This window comes from Archocentrus centrarchus, chromosome 13 (assembly GCF_007364275.1).
Source record: "Archocentrus centrarchus isolate MPI-CPG fArcCen1 chromosome 13, fArcCen1, whole genome shotgun sequence".
Taxonomy (NCBI): domain Eukaryota; kingdom Metazoa; phylum Chordata; class Actinopteri; order Cichliformes; family Cichlidae; genus Archocentrus; species Archocentrus centrarchus.
In genome coordinates, this window is record NC_044358.1 from 13,830,153 (window position 1) to 13,852,318 (window position 22,166).

The 22,166-nt window shown below is 47.1% G+C and overlaps 1 protein-coding gene across 2 annotated transcripts; it reads left to right on the top strand.

Moving 5' to 3' along the window:
- The first annotated feature begins 1,892 nt into the window (after positions 1-1,892).
- abcc5 (ATP-binding cassette, sub-family C (CFTR/MRP), member 5) lies at positions 1,893-18,087 on the top strand. 2 transcript variants are annotated; one of them, XM_030743815.1, is made up of 30 exons: positions 1,893-2,040; positions 3,501-3,678; positions 5,055-5,161; positions 5,505-5,660; positions 5,736-5,880; positions 5,968-6,201; positions 6,308-6,481; positions 6,766-6,913; positions 7,003-7,151; positions 7,236-7,343; positions 7,992-8,155; positions 8,268-8,487; positions 8,571-8,642; positions 8,730-8,854; positions 9,007-9,079; positions 9,161-9,364; positions 9,447-9,590; positions 9,672-9,765; positions 9,895-10,064; positions 10,139-10,285; positions 10,753-10,882; positions 10,970-11,252; positions 11,330-11,516; positions 13,008-13,097; positions 13,242-13,431; positions 13,534-13,693; positions 13,771-13,849; positions 13,940-14,053; positions 14,130-14,294; positions 17,029-18,087. In XM_030743815.1, exons 2-30 carry the CDS (start codon positions 3,598-3,600, stop codon positions 17,128-17,130), a joined length of 4,215 nt encoding a protein of 1,404 aa, XP_030599675.1. In that variant the 5' UTR covers positions 1,893-2,040; positions 3,501-3,597; the 3' UTR covers positions 17,131-18,087. The 2 variants fall into 2 exon arrangements, with proteins under 2 accessions (XP_030599675.1, XP_030599674.1); XM_030743814.1 differs by having other exon boundaries at positions 9,447-9,765.
- The last annotated feature ends 4,079 nt before the right edge of the window (positions 18,088-22,166 follow it).

Below are 22,166 nucleotides of genomic sequence, written 5' to 3' on the forward strand. Positions count from 1 at the left end.
CGCCTAGCAACCGTGACAATGATAGGCACCGCTGTGGAAAAGAAGCTGTTCCAATGGAGCCAAACTTTTGTTTAGCTTGTAATTTCAGCCAAACCAATTTGCTCAGGAACAAATGAAACAGAAATAAACCAAACACCAGCCGTTAGAGATCATCTGAGTGAGCTTTGTGTGCTTTTTACTTCCACTCAGCAGTGAAAGTCAGCGAGGGTTTGAAAACGATGTGCTGGGAGTCAGGCGTTCTCTCCGGGTATAGCGAGCCTCGATAGCCCGGTCAGCTGACGGCTGGCAAGGTGAGCTGTGGTAGACCAGTGGCAACAAACGTGTCCGAAAATGGAGCACTTTTTGTGATTAAGTGATATATCTTGATAAAAGGAGCTGATATTTTAGGTTTACATTCACAAAGTCATTTTTCAGACTTTTTGGCTTCTATCCCCTGCCATTGCATGTTTGATTTTTGATGTGCAATGAATCATGGGATATGGCAGGCCATGAAGGATACACTGGACCCATCCTCCAAATTCGAGAAAAGGACGCATTCATCGACCGCATCTGGAAGAGACTTCAAATGTCGCCTCACTGTGATGTAACCAGCCTACAAAGCCCCTGAATTTGGACACTGCTTCTCTCTTCCTCAGGCTGCTTAGACAACGCCATATCCTCCCAGTAGGGGGCAGCAAAGCATTGTGGGACAGGATTATAAAGGGTGAATGTATTCCCTGGGTTTGGCCTATCAGGTTCAATCACGTTCAGGGCTCAAAGAGGGTTCGGATGGTTCGCAGTTTGAGGGGAAGCAGATGGAACCTGAATCCTCTGAGGCTCCGCATCTGCTGGGTGCTGAAACGGTGAAACAACAGCAGGTCCATCAGAATAAAAAGAGGCAAAAGTACCATGAGATTGACAGGTCAGACATGACTAACCTGTCATTGTTTCTCAGGTGGAGGTCATAAAGTCAGATTTACTCAATTTGTTTGCCCCAAAGTCTGCAGCCAATCAGAATTCTCCAAATAAGGATGGGAACTTCAGAAGCTATAATGTCCCATATTTCATAGTGATGGCACCTCAGATGGTGGAAACCGGTTTTCCATTTCCTGTGGTCCAGCAGCAGGTCAGACTGCTTCATAGAAGGTCAGAAGTAATGATGGGGCTTCGTTTGAGCTGCTGAAGCTGCACATCCATGGGTGTCTCCATGGTAACGGGCACAGGCAGGAAGTCAGAAAAGATCAAACCAATGCAGAAAATATCAGATCTGAGGCTGAGGCTGCACCCCATCACAGATTATTAACTGTGGAGCTACACGAGAAGCCAAAGTGGGCGCGCTCAGTATGCAGGATCATGTACTGGACTGTGCTCGGGTCGAGTCATAATTATTGACCCACTGATGTGTCTCATATTTCTAGCTGGTTCTATAACGGCTTTAAAATAAACTGTGATTTCCATGCTTCTATAGTGGCGTTCAGCAGGAACTATCCATCTTGTGAGAGAAATTATTAAAAGTGCCCAAACACACAAATACTTCAGTGCATGTACTCGGTTACATTCCTTTCCAGCAGGTGACCTCCAGCACAGCCTCCACTGCTGAATGAAGTCACGTGACTCAGCTGGTGGAAATCACTGCATCCTCACAGGAACACCTCCACCTGCTCAGAGGCCGCACTCGCAGTGACGTGGACTTTAGGGACTGTTGAAGTAATCTGAAATTTTTGGGCGTGGGTGTGAGGAAATATTTCAGCACGAACCTAAATCACGTTTTTTGGCTAAGCGAGATCATCCTGACAGGCTGAACTGAGGGCTTCACACCCTCACTGAGCATCATTGCTGACGTCAGAAGGACGCGGGGGGGGGGGGGGGGGGGGGGGGGGTGTCTTTAGTGACAGTAAACTCCATTTCCCACGTCGCCCCGCCCCGCGCCGTCGCCGCCGCCGCAGCTGCTGCTGAGCTACAGCTTCAGTTAACGGAGATCAGCGGACCTGAAGGAGGACAGGGAGGAGCGTGGCTGTGCTTGCGCCGGGATCACGGACAGACGGCCAAACGGACGCGCAGGTGAGACCCGGTACAGGTGAGAACCGGGACAGGTGAGCCCGGACACCGAGCGGCAGTTCTTCTCTGGCCCGTGTTTGAGCGCGAGGACAATATGTTTTATAATCGCAGCATCACAGGCTTTTATTGTGAAGGAGTGTCAACCCCATCATCTTCTCCTGAAACAGAGCGTTATCCAAGTATTGCTGCAGTATTTATACCAGTGTTACTGCAGTATTTAGACCAGTGTTACTGCAGTATTTATGCCAGTGTTACTGCAGTATTTAGACCAGTGTTACTGCAGTATTTATACCGGCATTATTGCAGTATTTATACCAGTGTTACTGCAGTATTTATACCGGCATTATTGCAGTATTTATACCAGCATTACTGCAGTATTTAGACCAGTGTTACTGCAGTATTTATACCGGTATTATTGCAGTATTTATACCAGTGTTACTGCAGTATTTATACCAGTGTTACTGCAGTATTTATACCAGTGTTACTGCAGTATTTATACCGGCATTACTGCAGTATTTATACCAGTGTTACTGTAGTATTTATACAAATATTACTGCAGTATTTATACCAGTGTTACTGCAGTATTTATACCGGCATTACTGCAGTATTTATACCAGTGTTACTGTAGTATTTATACCGGCATTACTGCAGTATTTATACCAGTGTTACTGTAGTATTTAGACCAGTGTTACTGCAGTATTTAGACCAGTGTTACTGCAGTATTTATACCGGCATTACTGCAGTATTTATACCAGTGTTACTGTAGTATTTATACAAATATTACTGCAGTATTTATACCGGCATTACTGCAGTATTTATACCCGAATTACTACAGTATTTATACACATATTCCTGCAGTATTGATGCTAGTACTGCAATGGGACATGTACCAACATTACTGAAGTATTTTTCCATGGGTTACTGGAGTATTTATACCAGTATTAATGCAGTATTTGCATCAGTATAATACAATTGACACCAGCATTATTGCACAATTTATACCAGCACTACTGCAGTATTTAGACAAGTATTTCTACAGGTTATACACAGTATTTATACCAGTATGGTCACAATTTTTGCATGTATTATTGCAGTATTTGTACAAGTATTTGTGCAGTAGTTTTTAATGTGCTACTGTGGGATATATACCAGTATTACCACAGGAGTTATACAGATATTACTGCAGTATTTACATCAGTATTGCTTCACAATTTATATTAATATTAATGCGCTATAAAAGGAAGTGTTACTGCAATATTTCAAATGTGTTACTGTAGTATTTTTCATAGTTATTACAGTAATATTTATAGAAGTTTTAGTACATTGTCTTACTGGAGTATTTGCAGTACTGGTGTATTTGGACATGTAGTACTCCTGTGTTCTTACTTGTAGTACTGCTGGGTGTGATATTTTTACTGGCTTTACTGCAGTATTTCTAGATGTTGACATGTTTTTGTCTTCAGGAGTTTCTCCAACATTCTCTGGAGGTGTTACTGAAGTTTTGGAGGTGTTTTGGCGTGCCGGGGTCAGAGGTCACGGCTCCATGTGGTCTGATAGAAGATGAAACAACATGACTTTGGACAGAGTGAGTCGGGGTCCTCCTGCGGCGCTCTGCCGGGGTCGCATGCCAACCTGCACCAGGTGAGAACTGCACCAGTTTGCATTCAGTACTAGAGTACAGCAGTGCAGTAACGTAGTAGTACTACATCATGCTGGGGAGCTCCTCAGGCGAGGTACCTGTGCAATGAGGGAAAGTGTTCACAGGTAAACAATGCTGCGTGCGAGTGAGCAGTGAAGTGGGGTCCCTAATTTATGCTTCCTATTGATCAGTGGAAAAACCCTGATCCAGATCTACATATCTCCACTTTATTAGGAACACCTGTACATGTGTGTGGGTCTCAGTGGAACTCACCTGCCCAGGTGTTTCTATTAAAGTGATCGCCGCACCAAACCATCAACAATGAGAGCAGTTCATCATATCTGACTAATAATCAATATACATGTGTGTTAATCGATACAATCAGAAAACAGCCATCTTCTTTGGAAGAGCAGGAAAGGTAACAGGCTCCTTCAAAATAAAAGACTCTATACTAATGAATAAAAAGCAGACAAAGCTGCAGTCTGTTTATATAATGAAGCCCCGCCCCCTCATGATGCTGAGGGTCCTGCTGTGTGATTGGCTGAGGCTCAGAGTTTGAGGGGCTGCGAGGCGCCAGATTGGCCGAGGGCGAGTGAATGGAAATGATGTGTGTGAGCATCACGAGGCAGGAACGTGAGGTCTGTGCTCAGCACATGCAGCTCTGCTGCTGAGAGAGGTGTGTGTGTGTGTGTGTGTGTGTGTGTGTGTGTGTGTGTGTGTGTGTGTGTGTGTGTGTGCGCGCGCATGTGTGCGCGTGTGTGTGTGCATGCGCTCAGCTGCAGGACACACAAGCCCTCAATGTGTGTTTGTCAGGACCCAGTGCTTTAACATGGCTCAGTGCTAGTCCTGAAATGCAAAGCCCTGTCACCATGGTTACCTGCAGGTTAATATACATCCATTAACAAACAGCCAATCAGAAAGCAGTATTCTGTGTATCTGTTGTATAATGAGTCAGTGTGTAGTTCTGTCCCTGTGGGGACCAGTTTGGGTTTTTTTTTTTTACCAGAGATCTTATAAATGCTGTGGACTTCCTGTCCCATAGGGGGCGCTCTTTATCCAGAATGAATGGGCTCTATGGGGCCACATATTATGTTTTTGGTTGAAGGCTCAAGACAGTAGATGTAGTTCCATCTTTGGAAGTTTTGCAGGTAGTAAAACACCTTGGTGAGAGTATCAGGGTGAGTTTCAGATGTACCTGATGAGCAGTCTGTAAAAGGGCGTGGCCTCTGAGAAGTGTGTGTGCATGTGAGAGGCCAGGACATCATGGAAACCTTTATGACTGTGTGTGTGTGTGTGTGTGTGTGTGTGTGTGTGTGTGTCTGTGTGTGTGTGTGTGTGTGTGTGTGTGTGTGTGTGTGTGTGTGTGTGTTGCTGTCAGGTTTCGCTGGATTTGTGTGAGGACAGATCAGCTGATTGCAGCTGTGAAAAGTTGGAGGAGGGCGGAGCTGAAGATGCAGACCAGAGCAAAGGTGGAGAGAATGACAGGTAACTCACACACATACACATTTGTTTTTCTATCTTCGTGAGGACAGCGTCACATGTGTACCTGCCCCAGGTGAGCAGGTATTATTGGAGAGTTTTGTTCCCTTAGTAAATGACATCATCATTTTAAACGGTCCTGTTAGCACTGCAGAGCAGCAGGAAGCAGGCCAGGATTTAGGGTGGGGCTACAGTGATTGACAAGTTGCTAACAAGCTGGCCGTAGCACAAAGTTGAGCTGAGAGTCCATGTCCTCACCTGGACCCTCTGCAGTTCAGGTGTTCCACAAAGCATCACATGGGTCTCCTCAAAGGCTGTCAGGTGCACTCAGGTGTGTGCTTCTCCTCAGGTGTGATCATCCCGTCGACACTGCCGGGCTTTTCTCCTTTATGACATTTCATTGGCTGACTCCTCTGGCTGTACACGCCCGCAGGAAAGGACAGCTCCTGTTGGATGATATCTGGCCAATGTCGCAGCAGGAAAGCTGCCATGACAACAGCATGAGGTGGGAGGAGCTAATGACGGTGTAGATTGGAAACTTATGGTTGGTGTTTATATTAACACAAGACTTTCTCACCAGGCTGTTGGCTCTTTGGGAGGAGGAGCAGAGGTCAAAGGGCACCAATGCCTCTCTGTGTTCGGCGGTTTGGTCTTTCTGCCGCTCTCGCCTCCTCCTCTCCATCCTCTGCCTCACCGTTACTCAGCTGGCTGGGTTCAGCGGGCCGGTAAGACCATTACAGCCACAATCATGTTGCCTTTGTCTTCATCAGAGAGATTTGGCATAACCAGCGAAACTCCTCCTCCTCCTCCAGGCGTTTGTGGTGAAGCGTCTGCTCGAGTACACCCAGCAGGAGGAGTCCGACCTGGGCTACGGGCTGCTGCTGGTTCTGGGCCTCCTCGCTGCAGAGCTGGTGCGGTCCTGGTCTCTGGCCCTGACCTGGGCCCTGAACTATCGGACCGGGACCAGACTGAGAGGAGCCATCCTCAGCCTGACCTTCCAGAAGATCCTTCGTCTGCGTAGCATCAGAGACAAGTCGGTGGGACAGGTGTGGTCATCTGTGTGTGCGTTTCGACCCCCGCTGTGTGTTTTTCTTGTCTTTGTTCCATGTGTTGTCCTGCCTTTAACTCCGCTTTCTTCTTCCTCCCTCTTAGCTGGTGAACATGTGCTCCAGTGATGGTCAGAGGATGTTTGAGGCAGCAGCAGTGGGCAGTCTGTTAGCAGGAGGCCCCCTTGTGGCCATCCTCGGTGTTGCTTACAACCTGTTTATACTGGGGCCGACGTCTCTGCTGGGCTCAGCCGTCTTCATCCTCTTCTACCCCACCATGGTCAGTATCTGTGTCTGTTGATGACCTCATCTTTTAATGCTCGCCCCATGTCCGACCTCGTCTTTGTCCTTTTGTACCCATCGTGGTGAGGACCTGGGTGTCTGTGAAGGATAACACCTGTGTACACCTGTGCACGTCTAAATCACCATTTTTTTAAAGGGAGTCTGAAACGGAGCTGTCAGATTAAAATGTTTCTGTTCTTAAATGAGCCTCCGGTGTGCTCGTCAGCATACCTGTAGAATCTGATCAGGTGTACTGATGGCGGTGTGTTGATCTGCCATCAGATGGTCAGCTCCAGGATGACGGCGTATTTCAGGAGGAGGGGCACAGCCGTCACTGACAGACGAGTGCAGAAGATGAACGAGATCCTCAGCTACATCAAGTTCATCAAGATGTATGCCTGGGTCAAAGCCTTCTCACAGGACGTCCACCGTACGCGCTCACCTGACACGCCCTCACGTGGTCTCCCTGTCACCATGGTAATGTGGCTGCACGGTGATGATGTTTGTCTTTGTTTTCAGGGATCCGGGAAGAGGAGCGCAGGATCCTGGAGCTCACGGGTTACTTCCAGAGCATCACAGTGGGCATGGCTCCCATTGTCGTCGTCATCGCCAGCGTGGCGACATTCTCCACCCACATGCTGCTAGGATATGACCTGACAGCTGCGCAGGTACTGCAGTTCCTTTCCTCTCTGTGTCGTTACCAGCTGACAGTCTAGGACGTTAACAGACGCCGTTTCCTGTCATCCCTCCAGGCCTTCACCGTGGTAACAGTGTTTAACGCCATGACCTTTGCCCTGAAGGTCACACCATTCTCTGTGAAGTCGCTGTCCGAGGCCTCTGTTGCCATGGAGAGATTCAAGGTTGGCTATCGACTTCCTGCACACCTTCCTCACCTCCATGCTGCATATTCACAGTAATATTTGGAAAAAATGTTTCTTTAGTGTCTGAGGAGTTAGGAACGTTTTTATGCACAGTCCAGCTGATTTCAGCTGACTGAAGCTGTTTTGTGGACAGCATGGCTTACCCCTTTGGTGTATCTTCATAAAATAGTCAGCTAGCAGGTTTGAGATAATTCCAGGTGGGGCTGTGGAGCCCCAGCCTGTGGTGACAGCAGCTCTGGATGAAGCAGCTCGTCCTCAGACTGCAGACTAACAGAGACCAGGAGCATCAGGAAAGACATCTACAGGAGGCAACAGATGATCCCGGGATCCTGCCCTTCATCACAGCATCCAGTCAAGTGAAGAAGACTCTCCTCGAGGAAGCCACCTCATTATGCTGGCGTAGCATAAAGACATGTTCACAGAGCAAATCCTCAGCCTCAGGAGCTGAAAGGTCAGGCTGTAAAACAAGGCTGAGTCACATCAGACTGCAGGGACTAAAATCAGCCCTTCAGATTACAGCTGAATGTTAGGGTTGGGGTCTTCATCGTAGGAGTGGAGCTTGGCGATGTTTGGGTACAAAAATGAAAAGCCCTCCTTCTGATCTGAACCCCCACCCTCTGTCCTCAGAGTCTCTTCCTGCTGCCGGAGGTCAACGGCGTCCAAGCGTTGCCCGCTGACCCTCAGGTTGCCGTGAAGATGTGTGGTGCCAGTCTGGCGTGGGAGGGCGGGGGTCAGAGCGCCCAGCCCAGTCCGTGTGTCGGAGCGGCCGGCAGACACCGACAGAGGGAAAAGTAAACCTGTGAATCAGTGTCTTCAGCTGTATTGATCTGCTCTGATCACTGATAATAGTATTGATCTGCAGCTAACAGCTGTTTACTCAGGTGTGTTTGTGCCAACGTCCAGGTGCAGAGACTCAGCCATCATCCCGGAGGAGGAGGAAGAGGAGGTGAACGACTCCCTGCTCAGAGGAAGACGAGGAGGAGAGGTGACCGCAAGTGCAGAGGAGGACGGTGGAGAGGAGGAGGATGAAGATGGGGAGGCGTGTCCTCCGCTGTTGCCCACCCCCTCCATCCCTCAGCGCCTGCAGAGCACCCTACACAACATAAACCTGAGCGTCCAGCAGGTATCCAACAACCGGGAACGCTTGAGTCTGACTGAAGGCGGGGCATCGGTCACACCTGTCTGTCTGTTTGCCTGTCTGTGCAGGGGAAGCTGCTCGGTGTCTGCGGGAGCGTCGGCAGTGGAAAAACCTCCCTGATTTCAGCCATCTTGGGACAGGTGATGTTACCTGCAGCACCTCCTTTTCCTGCTGTTTCTGATTATTGGTTATTATCAGCTGATCATTGATTATTGATTTACTGACAGATGATAATGCTGAAGGGCAGCGTGGCTGTTAGAGGGAGGCTGGCCTACGTGGCTCAGCAGGCCTGGATCCTGAACGCGACACTCAGGGACAACATCCTGTTCGGGCTGGAGTATGAGGAGGACAGGTGAGATGGAGACACCTGGACCATCATACACTGAGAGGATGAAGCCTGACAGAGGCAGATGGCACTGAACCAGGAAGTGACATCAGTCTGTCAGCTGAAACCTCAGGGCCATCGTGCCACACTGACTCCTCCCCCTCTCTGTCCCTCTGCAGGTATCAGTCTGTCCTCAGCGCCTGCTGTCTCAGACCCGACCTTGCTCTGCTGCCCAGTGCTGACCTCACAGAGGTGACATCACTTCCTGTGTACCTCAGTGTAGACAGAATGTTTTGGGCACATCATATTATGTTTCAGTTTTTGTCCCATCAGATTGGAGAACGCGGTGCCAATCTAAGCGGTGGGCAGCGGCAGCGAATCAGCTTGGCCCGCGCCCTCTACAGTGACCGGGATGTTTACGTCCTGGACGACCCGCTCAGCGCCCTCGACACCCATGTGGCCAGCCACATCTTCCGCAACGCCATCAGGAAGCAGCTGCGCCACAAGACCGTCATCTTTGTCACCCACCAGCTGCAGGTGAGCCCCCTCGCCACAGGTAGTGCTTTGCTGCAGCTTGTTACCATGGAAATGACCTCTGTGCATGTGTGTGTGTGGGCAGTACCTGGTGGACTGTGACGATGTCATCATGATGAGGGAGGGGAGTATTGTTGAACAGGGTAACCATGACGACCTGATGAAACTCAACGGAGACTACGCCGCCATGTTCAACCTCTTCCTGCTCGGAGACAAACCACACATCGAGGTACCTGTCTGTCTCTACGTGTCCCAGTCTCACCTGTCTCTGTCTCACCTGTTCACCACTCACCTGTCTCCCCTGTCTCAGGCTCCAAGCAGGAAGAATGGCGGCTCTCAGAGGAAACCAGCTGACACGAAACCGAGATCAGTGAAGAAGAACGCGCCGGCCGTCAAGGACAACGGTAATAAAGATTATGTTTGAATCAGCTTTATTTAAAGTTTCACAGTAACAGAGAACACAGCGCTGAGTTGAATTAAAGGCGGAGTCTGTCTCTCTTCCTGTCCCCTTTCCTGGTCATGTGACCCTAAAGGGGAGGAGCAGCAGTATGGGGCCGTGGCCTGGCCTGTGTTCCAGGTGTACATGTCAGCGTGCGGTGGCTCCGCCTCCTGCCTGCTGATCCTTGCCCTGTTTGTTCTGAACGTGGGAAGCTCTGCCTTCTGCCATTGGTGGCTCAGTTACTGGATCAATCAGGGCAGCGGGGTGGGTCTCCTCCTCTTTGCTCTCCACCTTTCCTCTCGTGTTTCCTGCTCTGACTCCTCCTATTCTTTTCCCAGAATACCACGGTAGCCCATGGCAACAGCTCGACGGTGAGCATCAGCATGAGAGATAATCCCATGATGCAACAGTATGCCGCCATTTACGCCTCCTTCATGGGAGTCATGCTGCTCTTCAAACTCATCAGAGGTGTCGCCTTTGTCAAGGTCAGATTTTAGTCCAGGTGCTGGCCTGCAGGTGTCTGCTAGCGGTTACTGCGCTTACAGTGAACATTTATATAAAAGATTGGGACTTTGAAGCCTTACGTTAGCTTCGGACATCATGTTGCTTCCTCTTTCCTGAAGCATCCAAATATGGTCGCTTAAGGAAAGCGGAAACATCATGTTGCTTCCTCGTTCCTGAAGCGACCATATTTGGACGGGAGGGTGGAGTGCTAGGTCACCAGCTAATGCTAGTTAGCAAGGTTATCCAGCTGCGAGTATCCTGGAGACAGCTGGATGACCTTGCTGAGTTTATCCAATGCAGATACGTTGGTGTAAACTCTCGGGGCCGCTCTGTAACTTCAGCTGTGAACTTTCTGGTTTTCGAGCTTCTCGTCCATTAGCTCAGCGCTCCCGTCCTGCAGCTTTCTCAGGAGTATCAGTGTGCTCAGTCTTTGGTCGTCTTTCCTCAGGGAACCCTGCGAGCTTCCTCCAAGCTGCATGACGAGCTCTTCCACAAGATCCTTCGCTGCCCCATGAAATTCTTTGACACGACTCCCACGGGACGAATCCTCAACCGCATCTCCAAGGATATGGATGAAGGTGACGGATGGGACAGGACAAAGGTCTGAGCTGCAGTTCAAGTCCAGGGTATAACTGAGTCATGATTTCTTCTGTGTTTCCCTCCAGTCGACACACGTCTGCCCTTCCAGACGGAGATGTTCATCCAGAACGTGATCCTGGTCTTCTTCTGCTTGGGTGTCATCAGCTGTGTTTTCCCGTGGTTCCTGGTTGCAGTGGGTCCTCTGGTCTTGCTTTTTGCAGTGCTCCACAGCATCTCCAGGGTCTTCATCCGGGAGCTGAAGCGGCTGGACAACGTGACGATGTCTCCCTTCATGTCCCACATCACCTCCAGCATCCAGGGCCTGGCCACCCTGCAGGCCTACGACAGAGGCCAGGACTTCCTGCACAGGTCCGGGTTGGAACATCTGCACAAACAGCTGTCCAGGATGTGGTTCTGGTCACCAAACTGTATGTTATTGTTTCCAGGTACCAGGTGCTGCTGGACCAGAACCAGGCCCCATTCTACTTGTTCAGCTGTGCGATGCGGTGGCTGGCCGTGCGCCTGGATGTCATCAGCGTGGCTTTGATCAGCATCACAGCTCTGATGATAGTCCTGATGCACGGCAAGATCCCTCCCGCCTACGCTGGCCTCGCCATCTCCTACGCTGTGCAGGTAAACCGTGACACCTTCGATGTGCTGTGATGGCACTTTAACCTGCCGTCTGAGGTCCTGCTCACTTTGCTGTAAAGCCACTGTGGATGTGTCCAAGTGCAGTAATGGTCCGTGGTTGTCCCAGATCATGAAAATGTGTTTTTGGTGTGTTTTATAAACTCTGAGGTGTGAAGATGGAGCTTCTGACTGTCTGCATTCCTCCAGCTTTACAGGCCAGTTAGAGCAAAGCTGCTGTCTGACAGCAGAGGTGGCAAAAGTACACAAGTATCTGTACTTAAGTAGAAGTACAGATACATGTGTTAAAAAATACCTCAGTAAAAGCTGAAGTACTGAATCAGTACAGGCTGTGAAATGTACTCAGAATAATACAGTAAAAGCAGTTTCTACCAGCTAAGCTAACTGTACCTCGGGCTATATTAATGTAATAATAAAATATTATTACATGAGAACACAAATGTTATTCCATCTAAAGTCTGATTCTAATGAATGCACTCAGCTTGAATGTGTTATGTTGAACCTGAGCAGAGAAACAGCTGTTTGTTAGAGGGCGACTTGGCCTCATCACCTGAACAGGAAAATGAGCACAGTCATGGTTACAGTGGGTTCAGCAGGTGGGGGAGCTAAGATCAGTTGTAGTGGCTCCGCATGGGGAAAAGAATCACAGTCATTGCTACTGAGATCTCTGAGATCAGCTGCTGCTGCTCTGTGTGGATTTAGATGTAACTCGGTATTTCAGAGCTATGCTGGCTGATTTCCATCCCTACACTCACAGTACCTGTTTATACTGAGAGCATACAGCTGCTATAAAGGTGGAATCCAGTGAATGAATCTCAGCATCATCAGCTTAATTCAAACTAATCTCTGCTGCACTGATGTAACCTGTAACTCTGACCACGAACAGCACAGCTGCTCTGCACCAGTCCCACACAGAGCTTCACTGTAAACTCACCACAGTACAGCAAACTGACCTGTTTATCCTGCACCAAGCTGCAGGATCTGAATAACACAAAGTTAGTGTAGCTCACTTTGTTTTTCACGATGTTTCACAGTATGAAAATCATAACTTCACACATACACAGATCCAAGATCTGATTTAAAATGAGGACATTACATGTTAGCTTTAAGCTTCCAGGTTATCAGAGGTCCCTGAGCAGTCCTTCCCTTTAAATCTAACCTCTCTGCTTCCTCTTTCTTCCACCTTTCTCCTTCTCTGAGTGAACCTCTCTCTCATTCTGGAAATACAGCAGCTGGACCTTCAGACACACTGTATGACAAACTGCACACAGACACTTGGTGTGTTTGCTCATATTTGTTGAGCTGATAAAAACATTTGAAATTACTGCCACTGAAAAATGTTGCTGCTGGTTCCTCTTCTGTAGAGGGGTTCTCTGTACCTCACAATATGAACCTCTGTGAGACGGGTGGTGTTGTAACATTGTGCTCTATAAAAGATGAATTGAATAAAATACTGAATAAAGGGTCATCTGTCAGTTAACAGGCCTGTTCCAGTTCACGGTGCGTTTGGCTTCTGAGACCGAAGCTCGCTTCACCTCTGTTGAAAGAATCCATCACTACATCCAGGTACTGACAGCCCCCCCGTCCTGCTGCCTACACTCATCAGTTCATTTAAGATAAAACAGCCTGAGATCCAGCTGCTCTTCTGACATTACTTCTAGTCTGGATGACCTGCTTTTGTAAAATTCTGGTTTTGTGTCTGTGTCTCAGTCCCTGTCCCAGGAGGCCCCGGCCCGGGTCAAAGGTCGGGCTCCTCCACCTGACTGGCCCCAGGAGGGGGAGCTGGTTTTCAGGGAGGTGGAGATGAGGTACCAGGAGAACCTCCCTCTGGTCTTGAACAAGATTTCCTGCACCATCCGGCCCAAGGAGAAGGTTGGCATTGTGGGCAGAACCGGATCAGGTAGGACACAAGCAGAGGGCACTGTGTGTGTGTGTGTGTGTGTGTGTTTTCCTCTCTCTGTTTGTAGAGGGTACTGTGCTCATGCTGTCTGCGTGTCTGCAGGTAAGTCGTCTCTGGGCGTGGCCTTGTTCCGTCTGGTGGAGCGCTGTGGCGGCTCCATCCTGATTGATGGCGTCGACATCAGTGACATCGGACTGGCTGACCTTCGCAGCAAACTGTCCATCATCCCTCAGGACCCGGTGCTATTCAGTGGAACAGTCAGGTAGGAACACCTGAGATCAGCTGACCTGGCTCCTGACCTCTGATGTGGTGACTCAGAGCGGTTTGTGTGTGTTTCAGGTCCAACCTGGACCCCTTTAACCAGTACAGTGAGGAGAAGATCTGGGACGCCCTGGAGAGGAGTCACATGAAGGAGTGTGTGAGTGTGAAGCTGCTTCTGGTTTATGTCACACGGTTCTTCTTCTTCAGCAACAAATGGTAAATAAGACTGATGTCATGTGACCGTCAGGTGTCCCAGCTGCCTCTGAAGCTGGAGTCGGAGGTGGTGGAGAATGGAGAAAACTTCTCGGTGGGGGAGCGCCAGCTGCTGTGTGTGGCCAGAGCTCTGCTGAGACAGTGCAAGGTGAGCACCTGAAAGGTTAGAGCAGCTCCTCCTCCTGCCCTGTGTTCTGTCTCTGATTGGTCCGTTCTACTCTCAGGTGCTGATCCTGGACGAGGCCACCGCAGCCATGGATGCTGAGACAGACGCTCTGATCCAGGAGACCATCAGGAGCTCATTTCAGCACTGCACCACCCTGATCATCGCTCACCGCCTCCACACTGTCCTTGCCTCCGACCGCATCATGGTGCTCAACCAGGGACAGGTATGACCAATGGGAGCTCAGACACTGCACCACAGCAGCCAATGGGAGCGTGGCTGGTTTTTAGCAAGCACACAGAATTTATAACAGCGTCAACAGAGTGAAGCTAGTTTAAATCAGATTCAGTCACACTTAATTTGATAAATAAAAAACAAGAAATAAATAAGAAATCTTAACAACCAAACTTAGAGGAACATAAACCTTCAAACTAGAGGAGAAAAATTAGAAATGGAACATTAAACTGGAAAGAAAATGATGAGAAACGGAGCCTTTGGTCAGTAGCAAAGGTTATTTATCTTTGTAGAACTGAACTGAACCAATTGAATTCAATTTTATTTCTATAGCACTGAACCACAGCAAACAGTCACTTCAAGGCACTTTATATAGTAAAGCAGTGCTTCCCAGAGTCAAGAGTGCTGCGGCCCACTTAAAAACCAGAAAACCCTATTCAGGTCAGAGTAATGAGTAATATCACAAACTAACCACCTCCTATTACCAGTTGTAATACACTTTTTATATAAATATGTAACTGCTTACTTCTGTTACTACTGCGGACCCCCTGCAGTACCTTCACTGCCCACCAGGGGGCCGTGGCCCGCACTTTGGGAACCACCGCTCTAAAGCAGGCATCCTCAAATCCAGGCCTCGAGGTCCGGTGTCCTGCAGGTTTTAGATGTGTCCCTGATCCAACACACCTGAATCAAATGGCTGAATTACCTCCTCAGTATGCAGTCAAGTTCTCCAGAGTCCTGCTAATGACTTCTATATTTGACTCAGGTGTGTTGAAGCAGAGACACATCTAAAACCTGCAGGACACCGGACCTCGAGGCCTGGATTTGAGGATCCCTGCTCTAAAGTAAAGACCCTACAATAATACAGAGAAAACCCAACAGTCAAACAACCCCCTATGAGCAGCACTTGGTGACAGTGGGAAGGAAAAACTCCCTTTAACAGGAAGAAACCTCCAGCCGGGCGGAAGGGGGGGGGGGGGGGGGCAGGACAAAAGACACACTGTGGAAGAGAGACAGAGATTAATAATAACTAATGATTAAATGCAGAGTGGGGTATAAACAGAGTAAAAAGAGGTGAATGAAAAGAAACGCTCAGTGCATCATGGGAGCCCCCCCAGCAGCCTAGGCCTATAGCAGCATAACTAAGGGAGGGTTCAGGGTCACCTGATCCAGCCCTAACTATAAGCTTTATCATAAAGGAAAGTTTTAAGCCAATTTTTTTCTTTATGATAAGATGGTGCCTGATTATTCAAGACCTTGTATGTGAGGAGAAGGATTTTAAATTCTGTTCTAGATTTAACAGGGAGCCAATGAAGAGAAGCCAATATGGGAGAAATCTGCTCTCTCTTTCTAGTCCCTGTCAGTACTCTAGCTGCAGCATTTTGGATCAGCTGAAGGCTTTTCAGGGAGCTTTTAGGACAGCCTGATAATAATGAATTACAATAGTCCAGCCTAGAAGTAATAAATGCATGAATTAGCTTTTCAGCATCACTCTGAGAAAGGATGTTTCTAATTTTAGAAATATTGTGCAAATGCAAAAAAGTGGTCCTACATATTTATTTAATATGTGCATTGAAGGACATATCCTGGTCAAAAATGACTCCAAGAGTTCTCACAGTGTTACTGGATCTGCATAACAATGAAAATTTATGCAATGGTTTCTAATAATACTGCCTAAGGGAAGCATGTATAATGTTAATAAAATTGGTCCTAGCACAGAACCCTGTGGAACTCCATAATTAACCTTAGTGTGTGAAGAAGACTCCCCATTTACATGAACAAATTGGAGTCTATGAGATAAATATGATTCAAACCACTGCAGTGCAGTACCTTTAATACCTTTTCATGTAAATTTTTTTTACTTTTAGGAAGAAATCTTACAGCATTGCCACCTAAAATATGGAAAGGTTTGTATCTGTAAAAATGTAATTAGACACCTGTACCTGTCCCTGTTCCATTATGCCACTTTTCCATTAGTACCTACTCAGCTCGACGCTGCTCGGCTTTTAGGGTTTTCCATTAGGTGGTAGTACCTGGTGCTGGGTACTTTTTAGTACCTACTCTGTCTCAGTTCCATGTGTGCCGACTTGATCTGAAAATCTGACATCAACTGAATGCCTGCCACTGATTGGCCAGGCAGTGATAAGTCATGAAAGCGACTCCTCCACAAGAATCAGACCTGCCATTTTTGAGACCTAGCATGAGACTTTCGGGCCGCCTTGCTGAGGCAGTGCTCAGTTGTAATGAAAAACAAACTAAGCCAAGTTAAGTAGAATCGAGGCAAGTAGGTACTGGTGGAAAAGAGGCATTAGTGAAAGAGTAACTAGTAATCTGAGTAGGAACTAGTATAAAACAACAGCTACAAAGTGCAAAAAAATCTAAAGTTTGTGTCCTATAAGAGAAACAAGGAGCACCTCAATCAAACTGGTAACACGTGCCTCTAACTTTCGGGACCTCTTTAGGACCATGAGACTTTTTTGCAACTGCAGGTATCGCCTCCTGGTGGCCATTAAAATGAGTACAGGTTTCAGGTGCAGAGTTGGCTTTCCTTGTCAGACCTGGGAGCTGTTTCCAGCAGATGTGTCCAAAAGTATATGGACACAGTTGTATGTTGTTGACTGTGAACATAGAAATGTAAATAAACTCATGAGCTCCAGTATGATTCTAGTAACACTCAACTGATCCCAGCGGCAAACTGGTTGTTTCCCTGTCTCTGATTGGTTCAGGTGGTGGAGTTCGACGAGCCGTCCAAGCTGCTGGCCAATGAGAACTCACGGCTGTGTTCAATGCTGGCCGCTGTGGAGAACAAGATATCTGTGCGAGGATGAGGAGGATGAAGATGCTGCTGTACTGTAACACTGGCCTCAGAGTCGTGCCTCGCAGCCGTTGCTCTGACTTACTGTTGCTTTTTTGCGACGTTCTTCTCTTGAATCATGTGATCGCCAGTTTTTATGACCTGATGTGAAACAGGTCTGTGCTCACTGCTGTGGTTGACCCGTGTGGTGGGAGGGGCTAAAGGACGCTGTAAAAACCTTAATCTTCTTTGTCATTTTTATCGATGTTGTTCTTATTCACGACATGCTCCGCCTCGACCGCAGTAACCTTTATTTAACCGAACGTCCTTCTTTGACCCATAAACTGATCAGCTTTTACTGATTGCTGACTGATTGATTTGTTTCAGAATGTAAAGAGGAATGTTTTTGAAGTTCAGTTTTTATTCTAACCTGAGACACGTGAGCTTCTTTGCATTTTTATAGTCTCTTTTGCACGTTTGTTTAGATTTGAGTGTTAGTTCGTAAAGTGAAGGCTGTGCTGCCCTCTAGAGGAGAAACACAGTAACTACATATTAGTCCAGACGGACTGTTTTAATAACCCAATAACATGTTTGATATCAGTAAAAACAAGCAGCTTTAATCTAAAGCACGGTCGGTTTGTGTCTGTGTAGCTGCTGCATTCGGGCTTTGTGTTGTTGGCTCTGTGATCAGACTCATTCATGACATTTACTGCAGAATATACACGTTCAATATTTAACAGAAAATAAAACATGCAGGGAGAACCATGCGGATAAAAACAGTGATTAATATATTAAAAACCTGATGTTTCTTTTTCCTCCTTTTTATGGAGTTTCTTTTTCTCTTAAACTTCTTTATTTAATGTGAAAACAAAAAAATGATGATGACATCCAGTGTGTTGGAGACGAGCTCGGGCTGTGCACACGGAGCTTTGCAGCCGTCAGTGTTTCTCTGTACTTGTTCCTTATAAATAAACTCCACCTGTTCTTCTCACTTCCTGTCATGTATCTTCTGTTCCAGTCAGGGGTGAAAGTAGTTTTAAATTCTTGCCGGTACTATGACAAAAACCGTATATGTGTGTGTGTGTGTGTGTATATATATATATATATATATTTTTTTTTTTTTTACTTTACTGTTGCCTACCTGTATGAGGCAGAAATTAGAAGCACTTGACAATGTGGAATATGTTTTTTCAGTTGTTAAGAAACTGAGATGTTTGCACACAAGCCGTTTTCCCACCAACAGGGTTCCAGTGCCGGTACCTTTATTTGAACCGTTAGGCAGGTTTTCCACTGCGGAAGCACTCGGTGCTCGGCTGGAAAACAGGTTCAATTCCGCCCCGCAAACTGGCTGGTCTGTGACGAACGCAGCAGAAGGGCGTGACTCTGCCGTCTCAACATCAAGTTTTCTACCATATTACATGTGTATTACAGGAGAAAAGAGAAGCGATTTTCACGGCTGTGAATTAGGTTGGGCTCTGAGGCTGAACTTGCTGCTTTGTATCAGTTCACAGATAAAAGGACACAAAGTGCGTACTTGTCGTCTTGCTCTAATCGCTGTCTGTGTTTCCCTCTGTGCTGCACACAGATGCTGCAGTAGTTTGGTTTGGACCCTAAAACGTATTTGCAGCACAGAAAGGGGAGCGTGTTCTCCCACGTTTGTGACCTTCGGCTTCCGTGTCCAGACGAGGACCCGCCCACACTCATACGTAAAGGAGCAGTTCACAGAAACGCGGTGGGAACGCGGGCCCGTTCTTAAGCTTTTCGACGGTTCACTGGGAACAGCACGAGCACTGGAAAGTAGCAACAGTGTACACTTAACACAACTGATGACCACCTCCACGCATTCAGGCTCTGTCCATCAATACAAAACTTTCTCAAACCTTTGGCCACAACATCCCGTTATCCCCTTCTGTCTGCTTACTTTTGTGGGGTATCTTTTCATCTCCGGTTTCCCTGTCTTTTCTTTTGAATAAAGAAGTTATTGTTCTCTGCATTGTAGTCAAGTTCTGATTTCGTTTGAATTCAAAAGTTGACAGTTCAGTTGTTTTTGTGGTTTTTATTTAAAAGTCTGTAGATGATAAGTGATTTATTATTGGTCCTGTCCCAATGCAAGTGGAGGTTTTTAACATCTGTGCACCATTCCATTCCATTTTTTTCCATTCCATTCGCTTCCGCTTATCCTGGTCAGGGTCGCGGGGGGGCATCTGTGCACCACCCGTGTAAAATGATGCAGTCCATTAAATTGAACGCACCAATCCTCTTGGCAACCACTGTGTTTTGGAGGTAAATGCGCTCTCGTGTAGCATAAATGAAATCTCAGGTCATAAGCAGTGTTTTTGAGCTGTGATGTGTTATTGAAATTGAGCAGAATAACATGAAACACAATTAGTTAATCTCTTTGGTTTTAATTGGGATATATTGTAACGAGCAGACAGACATTAAACATAGCTGTGAACATTTTAAAGGCTGGCCGTTGACAAAAGCCTTGAGCTCCAAGGGGCGAGAAGCTAGAGAATTGAGGCTCTAGCATACCACAAACAGTTCAGAAACTATTTGAAATGAGAAAAACAAAGAAACAAAGAAACAAAAAAAGGCTATTTATTAACTGATTGAGTTATGTTTAGACTGTTTATTGCTAGCGGATCTATTCTGACCCAAAGTGCAGCCGTGGTTCGCTCCCCCTCTTCCAGGTACTGCGTACCGGCGCAGAATCTTTTAGTGGTACAGTACCGGATCGTACCGGCTTACATTCACCCCTGGTTCCAGTGAAGTGTCTGATAATGAGTTCAGTGTGTGTACAGTAAAATCTCAGACTTCAGGCTGCTCTCAACACTCAGTTTATCACAGTTTTTTTTACACTCTTGAATCTGGATGATGTCATAGACACACTCCACCCACCTATGGTCCAAACCGTCTGTTTATAAGCAGCAGCCAATCAGAGGAAAGTTGGCTTAGGAGTGCAGATGTGTCGGCTACATCCATGATAAGAATCTCCTGTTTCACCATATCCCAGCAGTGCTCTGTTGATCTGCGATCTGGTGACTGTGGAGGTAGTTTGAGTACACTGTGATGTTCAAGAAACCAGTTTGAGATGATTTGAAGAAGAAAAAAAAGAGCCTTTACTGTGACTGATGATAGTCCAGAATATAATATAACAGAGTTTAGAAACACAGGAAAAAACACATGAAGAACCAACGGGCCTGGAACACTGAAAACTGAGGCTAGATGGTGGAAACACCTGAGTAACAAGAGAGAGCTGAAACTAAGCACGATGATGAGATATGGGGAAGTAAAACTAAAGGCCAGCCATAGGAGACACCTTTAATACCTATGGCATGCTCTAATCTCTGTAACAAAATATTATGGTCCAACTGGGCTTCCATCAAATCAGCCAAAATGCACAGGAAAGAAGGTCAAACTCAAAAAAGGTAGAATAAGAATCACAAGCAGAACAACATTGTTATCACTTATGTGGCAGGCTTGTTAGAGAAACTCAGAAGAATTGTTCTCCAAGCATGACATCCCAGTATACTTCAAACCAAGTCACACTCTAAGGCAAAAACTGGTTCATCCCAAGGACAAACGCCCCAAACACAAGATCAGCGATGTAGTGTCTGCTGTTCAGTGCAGTGAAGAGTGCTCGGACCTCTACATTGGTGAAACCAAACAGCCTCTTCACAAACGAATGACACAACATAGAAGAGCCACCTCGACAGGACAAGACTCAGCTGTACATCTGGATCTAAAGGTCAAAGGTCACTCTTTGAGGATGACAATGTTCACATTTTGGACCGGGAAGACAGATGGTTTGAAAGAGGAGCAAAAGAAGCATTTATGTCCACTATGAGCAACCATCAGTGGACTATGACATCAACTTTCCCCCGCTTACAGAGCTGTCCTGAGCTCCCTCCCCAGGCGCCTCAACCCCATTCACACCTTTCTCCAGGTGACCTCAGTAGGTCATGTGATACAATGGAGCGAAGTCCCACATTGGTTTCACCTGAAACCACTGATTTTAATGACCCACACCTCCTTTCACACCTTGGCGCATGTGATTATGCACGTGAACAATAGTGGGTCACAACCACCTCCAGGGGACTACGCCCACTGGGGTTTAAATACCTGGGTCTCTCCACCTTTGGTTTGAGGACTGAAGAAGCCTTTGGGATGAGAGGTGAGATGTCTTCAAGACACAAAAAGAAATCCAGTCACCCTTTTTCAAGCTCCAGAGACTGGTTAGTGGTCATGTGTCTGCAACCCCCCCGATGTTAAGTAGAATGCAGCTGTTTGTCTCGGTGCCACCATCCTGACACTTAAAGTCCAGGTTCCTGAGGGTGTGCAGCTACCATGACGATGTGGCACCTGTGTGATCCTGAATACATCACACCAGGAAGTACCGCGATAAGCTCAGTGACTGAAACATACATGTCAAGTGTCCCGTTTTGGCCAGGAAACGACCATATTTCCCCGTTTGTCCTGCCGCCCTGCCATATTAGTATTTTCCTTTAAATTTCCCGTATTGTAATATAATAATTTTTAAAAAGCATTCCTGTACCTCTCCAAACTGAATTCTGTCACTAGCCTCACAAGAACTGCCCCCTACAGTAGCCTGGGTGGCAGCTCTCACGAGATTGGTGCCAACAGTGGGAACAAACCTGGACCAACAACTGGGCCTCAGTTAGGCTGGTGGGCGGAGGAAAATTTCCCTTATTTTTAAATACAAAACTTGACTGAAATAGTGACTGAATGAATGTATGGATAGATGATGGATAGACAGATAATTAACTGCATGGATGGATGGATGGACAGGTAGATAACTGCATGGATGGATGGATTGAGAGATTGAAGGATGGATGGATGTATAAATGGATGGGGATGAAGTGGCTGTTGCTCAGGGGGTAGTCACTTACTGATTGCAAGGTTGGTGGTTCGATCCCTGGCTGCCCCAGTCTGCTAAAGTATCCTTGGGCAAGATACTGAACTCCAAGTTGTAGAAAAGCACCATAAGAACCAGACCATTTATCATAGATGGATGGATGGACAGACAGATAACTGGATGGAGGCTCCGCT

Coding starts and splice junctions, on each gene's coding strand:
- abcc5 (XM_030743814.1), top strand. CDS start 3,598: ATGAAACAACATGACTTTGGACAGAGTGAGTCGGGGTCCTCCTGCGGC. Junction 8,488..8,570: donor TAAACCTGAGCGTCCAGCAG/GTATCCAACAAC, acceptor CTGTCTGTGCAG/GGGAAGCTGCTCGGTGTCTG. Junction 10,883..10,969: donor CTCCAAGGATATGGATGAAG/GTGACGGATGGG, acceptor GTTTCCCTCCAG/TCGACACACGTCTGCCCTTC.